This window comes from Botryllus schlosseri, chromosome 6 (genome assembly GCF_051294905.1).
Source record: "Botryllus schlosseri isolate E-star chromosome 6, Bs_hap1, whole genome shotgun sequence".
NCBI classification, from domain to species: domain Eukaryota; kingdom Metazoa; phylum Chordata; class Ascidiacea; order Stolidobranchia; family Styelidae; genus Botryllus; species Botryllus schlosseri.
Genome location: NC_137241.1, coordinates 23,701,417 through 23,709,966, shown reverse-complemented (window position 1 = coordinate 23,709,966; position 8,550 = coordinate 23,701,417). Strand labels below are relative to the sequence as shown.

The following is an 8,550-nucleotide window of genomic DNA, read 5'->3' as shown; positions in this document are numbered from 1 at the left end:
TAGAGGTATAAAAATAAACACGATTGATGTATAAGTAGTATAACTGTTACGTGCTTCAACTTCACCGTTGCACAATTTGAAATAAAATACAAGTGAGTTACTGGGATCTCCTAAATCGGTGTGTCAGATAAGATGCAAAATTCTTTTAACAGAGGAATACTAACCCATTCGAGGAGATTTCCATTCCTTCTGGGTCAATACTCAGCAGGGGCCTAAAATGAAATTGATCCGAGATCCCATCGTGGTTTGAGCCTTATTCACTTTCATATCGAAAGACCCGAGTATTAGACCCAAAACTCTTATAGTTTAGGCTTAGCTTATGAAGCCATGCCATACTCACCTTACGCTAATGTGCAAGCCTTCGCGGAACCGTAAACTTTCTCTGAGTCATAAAAACAAATTTCTACCTGAGTACATATCTAGCTACACATCTAATACAATACTACAGGTGCACGAAAAGAACTTTGCATCAACATAGTGTGAATAGAACCGAAACACTAGAATATTATTTTCACACTAAACGGAAACATAATCTATTCCCAATGCATAGCCTACGCGGTATTAATAAAACAATTAATGTACGACTATGCGGGAGAACGGGGGACACGGCGGCGTTCGTAATGAATGAAGTTTGGTAAATGCATCAGCCCAATCAACCGGCAGATCGCTATCGGCCAAATGAGCACAACTGACATACGGTATATTATACAAACACCAATAAAGTGCTTTTCAACTCGAAGTATGTCTAGGCCACGATGGCATGGTGCACAGTAGGTTGTCAATTGAAGGAATCCAGACGGCATCTGACAATGTGAGACCCATACTATAGAAATTATAATTTATTACCCGATAAACAGATGTGGGTTACAGTTTTAACAGAACGCGAATAGTCGGATGGTACAATGCTACTAGAATAGTATACAGCAGTATAGCCTACATACCGTATAGGGTACATCGAGCTATGGTGTTGCGTTACGAGATTATATAATATTGTGTATAGCCTCATATTCAGCAGGTATACATCCTGTATGAAGGAGACTACCACCATGCTGCTAAGATTAAAGTTTTTTATTTTACACCGTATAGTATGTTAGTTGAGGAAGAAGTGAATGAAACGTATATGGATCGATGCAGGTTCTCTGCTGACTTGTCGCGATTTGAATCTCTATTTACCCTGCTGGGAGGTGATACAATCGATGCGGCACTGATTGGAATTGATTACTTTCTAATTACGTGAAATTTAGTTTCGCGTCCTTGAGTATATTGTCTTGAATACGAGGTTTTATATCAGGAAGTTGTAGAAAGAAGAACAGAGCTATTTCAGATGGTCGGGACGAATGTAACTTTTATAATAAGGTATACTTGGAAGAATAACACAATGTTTTAGTACAAAGATTAGGTATCAAGTTATCTTGATCGAACCAACTGTAATTGTACTAATGTACAATCTGCCAGCGTGAGGACAACACTATTCCATGGCAAGTTTTAGGAGCAATTGACTGAGATTTGTGAATATTGTGATGATTATGTTGAATACAGCGCTTCCAAAATCACAAGCCCCGTGCTATTAGAGGCATTGAAGCACGAGAAACTTATATTCGTTTTCGTTAATTCGATTTTGTCTCCGTCTCCTAACCACAACAGCAACGGCAGAGGGGATCTAACATTCGACGTGGAGTGTCATGCAACAAGCACGAACTTAATATGACTGTGACGTCATCCAACGGAATAATATTACTATTTTATAACTAAAACCAGTGATTCCACAATGCCAATGGTGGTCTTCAAAACCCCCTAGCATAAATATTCATCCCTGCAAGATGGATCAAGTACGCGCACAGCAGAGATATCTAGATATCCCTATCACACAGTCATTTAGTTCTAAAACCAAGTTACAGTTGCTTTACATGCGATTTAAGCGATCATTTGAAGTTTTAGTTGCCCATCGGTTATCCGCCACGTATCGCGATGAGATCACATGTTTGTTTCCAGAAAATTCAACTGCAGCATGAATAATTCATCCCCGTATCTTCATTGATTATACACAGTTTGTAGAAAATTAAGGAAGAATAGCGAAAAGTCAATCATTCAACGTAAATATCTGTTAAGCACATAGATATCAATTTTCGACGATTTCGTTTACATCAGATATGCGTTGTTCGGATATACAGCAGTGAGCTAGCAACTAATTGTTGAAATGACGAACGGTGGAAATCGAATGCGTATCCACATCCTTACCACGACATTGGCAGTTATATTTGGAATGGCAGTGCTGGATGTATATTTGATTCTACAGAATAATGGAAGTAGCCGTACCGGAACTATAGTCATGCTTCTAATTGGGGATTTGTGCCTGTTGTTAATCCTGAGGTAAGCTTATGGCGTCTAGCGATTTTACAGGTCAGACTCGAGTTTAATCAGTGATATCTAGAAGGGAAGGGTAAAATACCATACTTCATTTTGAATTCTCGAATCGCGCATGAGATAAGTTATTCATTATTTTGTTTAACATTAACGTGGTTCAAAACGAAACTATAGCGGGTCAAAATTAAAAATCCCAAAGTACTATACATTTAAATTCAGTTTAATAACCTAACTGACGATTTTATCACTTCCTTGTCATAGTGCCTAGAACGGAGAAGCCCAATCAACGTTGAACCCGGTATTGTGACATCTTATAAGTTTAATTTTGTTTATACTACGTCTTTGTTGAATGGTTTTTCCCCTTTCCGAATTTTCATGCTAGGTAAACATATGTCGACGTCTCCGGATTGATACTCGTAACATCTCTTTCATGTCGTCTAATTACAAAACTCTGCCATCTCTCACGACGTAAATTACCAGGAAAGGAATACGACTTGATGCCAGAGTTGAACTATTCTTGAATTCCGTTGACAAAGGTTGAAAACCGACCCGCAATCTCGGAATTCGACGCACATTTGAGTGTGTCATTGCAATTTAAAGAATTAGTGTTCGCCGGCCGAGCTCTTCAAACCGCAGCGATAAAAAAACAATACTTCCGAGAGCCGTAATTGAGCATGGGCAGGAGCAGAAACCATCGTCTGACATATGGTTAAGGTCACATGAAGCTGCGACGGGAAATGTCCTTTCATAAAATATTCAACTAATACATTTATACTACGTTGGTGTGTGTGGTATTCCAACGATAAATTTAAAATAAATGAAGTTGAATAGATACAAATATTCAGCAATTGGCCAGGAATTTAAAAAATAGATAATGAGCACTGCAGAGTATATTTATGACACCAGAGAATTGCTGACTTCGAAATTGTAATATTTCTTTCATTTTACTATCAAGAATAGTGGCTATATAATAAGCAAGAAACCGAGTTATATGATATATGTCCTCATCACAGCTTACATATGCTATAAGTAGCATACACACATAATCATGAAAACATAAGGGTGAAGCCCTGTACCCATCCAAAGGAAAAGACACCATTGCATGTAAATATAACTTGTATTTAGGTCTAGACAATTATCAATCTTGGGTGTTTGATCACATTGTGTTTGTATTTGTTGTTGTTTGTGGTATTCATGGTGCTTTTCGACTGCATCGGTCATTTACACCAGGCCGATGTTCTTCATTTTGATTTCGTAGCTATCGATTTGTAGCGTTTGTTATATCATTAGCAGAGGTGGTCAAAGTGGTGAACTTTGCTACTCAAGAGGACGTAGCGATGTATATTTCTACTCGGTTATAAGTAAAAGTAACAATTTCCAAGACATGTCAAAACTACTCGGAATTAGAAGTACAAAATCAAGATAGAATATATTCGAATATGCAGCTTCAAAAATTAAAGTCGATGGTTCGCATATTTTTAGCAGTTTATGACTTTCGAAATTGCGGGGTGCATCTTCACGACCAACGCCAAATGACCAATGACCCTTCACTTCAACGTGATGTAATTTCCGATAATAAGTTCATTTACAGTGCTATATCGGCTCTTTCGTTCAGTTGCCATGACAATTTTACTTGAAAAAGTAATACACAGCAATCATATATTTCAAAATTTCTCAATACTTTACAATATCCAAAGTGTAAATAGTAATGGTGAATTGTTAAATAGTGCAAGTAAGTGGTCTAAAGCATAACCGCGTAAGAAAGCAGTACAATAAGTTAGAAAATCCTACTCGAATACTTGAAAAAAGTAGAAGTATATTTTACTGACCACCTATGATATAATTGGAGGCATTTATACACCCTCAATGTTTGCATTGTAACAACGACCACCATAACCACACGGGTCGCCGGCAAGCACGCACTCTTTGTTTGGTTATGTTACAAGATTGTTAAGACATGTAGCTTATATGCACATTTCTACATATTTGCAGGTATGTGGGAGCCTGGGTGGGTGTAGAGGTACAAAATAGGAGTCGGGGATGTTCCTCAACAGAATGGATTCTGTTCACGTTCGTATTCAACATCAAAATGTACTTCATATTGGAAAATGTTAAAGCGGATTGCTTCAGACAAGTTGAAACAGCAATATCAACTACGTCGCAAAATACCCGCGGCCAACTAGCGTCTATTTTCCAGCCTGAAATAACATTTGTCGGCAACGAAAATATGACCACCGAGGATCTAATGATCGCGTACTCGCGAATTGGCATACGGAGTAAATATGAAGCCGTGTTGAAGAGTTGTGATTACTCAAACTGGGCAAAGAAGCTGTTAACCTTGTTTCAAGCTACCTTTATTCCTACATTATACCTGTTACTCGTAGGGGCCGATTACATCAGAACGGTCACGAATCTTCGCGAACTTGACGAAATTAAAATGCGGTCCCTTTGGGTGATCTTCGACCTCCTCGATATACTAGAGCTGCAATCGAGTATGTGGGAATCGAGACAAGGGGAATTACCTTTTGCCGCATTTGCTGCTACGTCATGTTATTGCTGTGTTATTCTCGCGGTTCTACCTCCGATATCGCTCGTGGAGTTGAACGGGAAGAATGAGGTAAAAATATAAACGAATGAAGAAGTGACTCAAAACTTTTTACGGTGCTCAACCAAAAATTTGCATACCGACAAATTACGAACACACCTAAAAATGCGTGCAGTGTTGACAACAAGATCGTGCTCAAACCAAAGTGTTCTGCTTTGAATTGCTTCTAGCGGCATTTAGAAGGCAATAAGTATAGGCCTAAAGGCTAAAAGTTATCGTCATGAGATTCTGTTAAGTACATCATTAGATTAACATCGTTTTAGAATTGAAATCGTAACGATACTGGAAACTCATTTTATCATTACATGAGAATTAACAGCCAAATTACACCCCATTGCAACACCCATAAATCACCCGGTACTTTGCGCCAGCACTTCTGCCAGTAAGTTCCATGTATAACTAATCCCATTTTACTGTGTCCAGATGTTCGACACTTGGGAATGTTAAGTGAGGTTGCAACGGCTAAATTTGGACACTGCTGGTGACTGCGGAGTGATTTACGTTTTGTGGCCATGTACACGATCTTTTCTTTCAGAATTAATATTATTTTCAGCAACGGTCTCACGAGATGCTTTGCTATCTCGGCGTCAGTTTTTTGACGATCAATATGGCGTCGACCGTAATCAGACTTACCCTTCTCTTCAATAATAATTTCTGGCGGGTTTCCGGTGTATTCATTGGAAAGAATTTGATCTGCATGGGTATGAAGGTATGAGCTGTATTCATATAAATTACAATTATTGATTAGAATACCTGTGCTGCATAACAGTAGGCCTATCGTTCGCCCGTCTGTCCAAATATTGATCCTGCTAATTGGTATACCAACTCAACGATAAACTTCCTTAATCAAGTCACACGTTCTATCGATTGTGATAAATCGAATGAAAACTTTTCCAAAAATATATTTCTTGTCCTAAGCCATGAGCGAAAATTTTATGACTGGTGATTTGTCTGTGAACTGTCATATCGATATCCATTTATTACAATCCACTCATACTTTATATGAACAGGCGACTAAAGTACTGCAAATCTTTTTGGCCAGCAAGAATAAGTCACGCTTTCGAAGGGATGGTACTGATCGCATTGGAAGATGCCCGATATCACAAAGCTTAGAGCCGACGAAGTCGACAATAGTTTCTGATCGAATTCAGGAAGATCCATCTACAGAGATTCGCCAACTTCGTAATGAATCGAAAGAACGACCTACTACAGAGACAGCTACTTTCCAAATCAGAGACGAATCCGAAGAAAATTCGGAAAAAATCCTTTTGGCGAGAAGTAGACAGTATAACGAACTGATAGCTAAATTGAGAGAAAATCATCAAACCACTCCCCATTCAACAAGCACATATTCCGGCGAATTTAGTCCAACTAATCCCCCTTCTTGGACATGCGCAGGATATTTGCAATCGGAGGGATTCCAGCCAACGACAGCCAACAATTTAAAAAGATCAAGCGATATTTTCGGCAACATCAGTTTTTCGTCGGACTTCTTCGCGAACGCGTCACTGGACAGGCGACTATCGCAAAGCATGTCTGGGACGCTGGATGTGTTATCGGACGGTAGCAGTAACGAGAAGAGAGTGAGGTTCAAAAACGGAAAGTTGAGTCCCGTATACTCGGAAGATCACTGTCTTAGATTTGAAGATCTCCAAACCCAGTATCTTTGCGGCAGCAAAGCGGTTCCCGAGAGATTTCGAAGCGCAAATTCAGAGATTCTCGACTCACCCGAAACTAATGCATCCGCCACAAATCGCGCATCTGCCAGGGTAGACATTCAAGCATGGACGGCCGACGTGCTGAATCATATCAACAATTTTCCAAACCCACTGTCTCACGATAGCTTTGACCCGGACAGGATCGAGACTCCGTTACCGCCGGATCAATTTCTATCCGACAAATCGCTGGCGCAAGCGTCAGCGACCTTCGACGACGACGAATCCACCCTAAACGCCGCGCCCCCATATGCGTTCGCACGTTCGACGGAATCCGTTTCAGAACCACCAAGTTATATTTCAAACGAAGGACTGGGGTCTGATGTGCCCGCTCCCACTTCCAGCAATAATCAGAAAGTAACCGACACCCAGCAGAGCTCCACTTCCGTAAACCTGTCGACGCTGACACCAGCGACATCGGCAGCGCTGAACCAATCAAAAGAATCCGCTGATGGGATATTAAAAATCGAAGCGCCGGATTGTGAAACTTTAGTCGATAATTACAAAGTAACCGATACCCAACAGAGATCCTCTTCTACAAACGCGTCGACTTTGACACCAGCGACGTCGGTTGCACTTGAACAATCAAAACAACCTACTTCGGGAATACCAAAGAACGAAGCGCCAGCTGGTGAAACTTCCAGAGATCGTTACAAAGTAACCGATACCCAACAGAGCTTCGCTTCTCGAAATGTGTCGACTTTGACACCAGCGACGTCGGAGCCACTCGACCCATCAGTAGAACCTGCTTATGGAACATCAAATATCGAATTGCCGGTTGCTGAAACTAATGCAGGAGTGAATGCTGCAGAAAATAATGGAAATGGTGGCGATGGCGCACGCAACGCACTTATCGAAACAAGTGCCGACGACAGCGTCGTGGGGCCGGAGAACACAGATCACTACGCGTCATCACCGGTTCAACCTATACCAGCGAATCGACATTGCGCGATAACGAAATAAACAGTTTTTCATCGCAAGTTAATAGTAAGTAGATTACTGATAAAAGCGAGTAGAAATATGCCGACTATCACATGTGAAGCTTGTGATGACGTAAAGTTACTTTACAACTTGAATATACAATAGAATACATACAATACCGTAACTACCATGCAACCTCCACATTATTTACCGAATTGGGGTGTCCACTGTCCAGTCACGATCATGACCAAATTGGCATACATCTTATGCCACAATAGAGACATATATTGGTTACTAAATAGGCTACCCCTTTCATATGCATGAGCATCAAGCGGGTGGGGTCAGGCGATCTTTCAATCTTCGAACCTTGAATACTGGTTGTTATTGTTACGTCACCATTTTATATTTAACGAAGAACGCCAAATATTGTTTTGCAAGTCCACTAGCTGCATGTTCGCTTTCATGGCGGCATTTGTAGAAGCTCTTATTTTGCACTTTCAAACTGCTCGTCCTACCAAATTAAATTCCAAAGTTGTATGTCGATAGGCAATATAATTCGAAGAACAAATTGATGCTTACAAAAGGCTTTTTTCCCTTTACAGATGGAGCCTACTTGTGGTTATATTAGCTAGATTTAACAATGTCAATCTTATTTTGTTTCAGTAGCAACATTCATACTACATATATAGCTTATGGATTCAGCGTCACTTTTATGCTTGATTTCTGTTTGCTTTTGAGCATTGTAATAACCGAATCCCATAGTATTTAGGAAGTATTATAGTCTGAAAAGAATGCGTAGCCCTATTTGTGTATGTTATATGATCTTGCCCGTAACAAAAGCTCTCTTCGGCACAATTACTTATGTCAACAAAGTGAGCGTTCGAAGATTTTTATTACATATCCCTGCCTTGCGATTGTTGAGTCTTACCATTCGTTGCAGCAAGG

The 8,550-nt window shown here is 40.1% G+C and overlaps 1 protein-coding gene across 1 annotated transcript; it reads left to right on the top strand.

Annotated features, from left to right (window-relative positions):
• The first annotated feature begins 2,038 nt into the window (after window positions 1–2,038).
• LOC145440445 (uncharacterized) lies at window positions 2,039–7,804 on the top strand. Its single transcript, XM_080318056.1, has 4 exons — window positions 2,039–2,370; window positions 4,357–4,981; window positions 5,523–5,678; window positions 5,980–7,804. The coding sequence occupies exons 1-4, from the start codon at window positions 2,198–2,200 to the stop codon at window positions 7,645–7,647; spliced, it is 2,622 nt and encodes an 873-aa protein (XP_080174182.1). The 5' UTR covers window positions 2,039–2,197; the 3' UTR covers window positions 7,648–7,804.
• The last annotated feature ends 746 nt before the right edge of the window (window positions 7,805–8,550 follow it).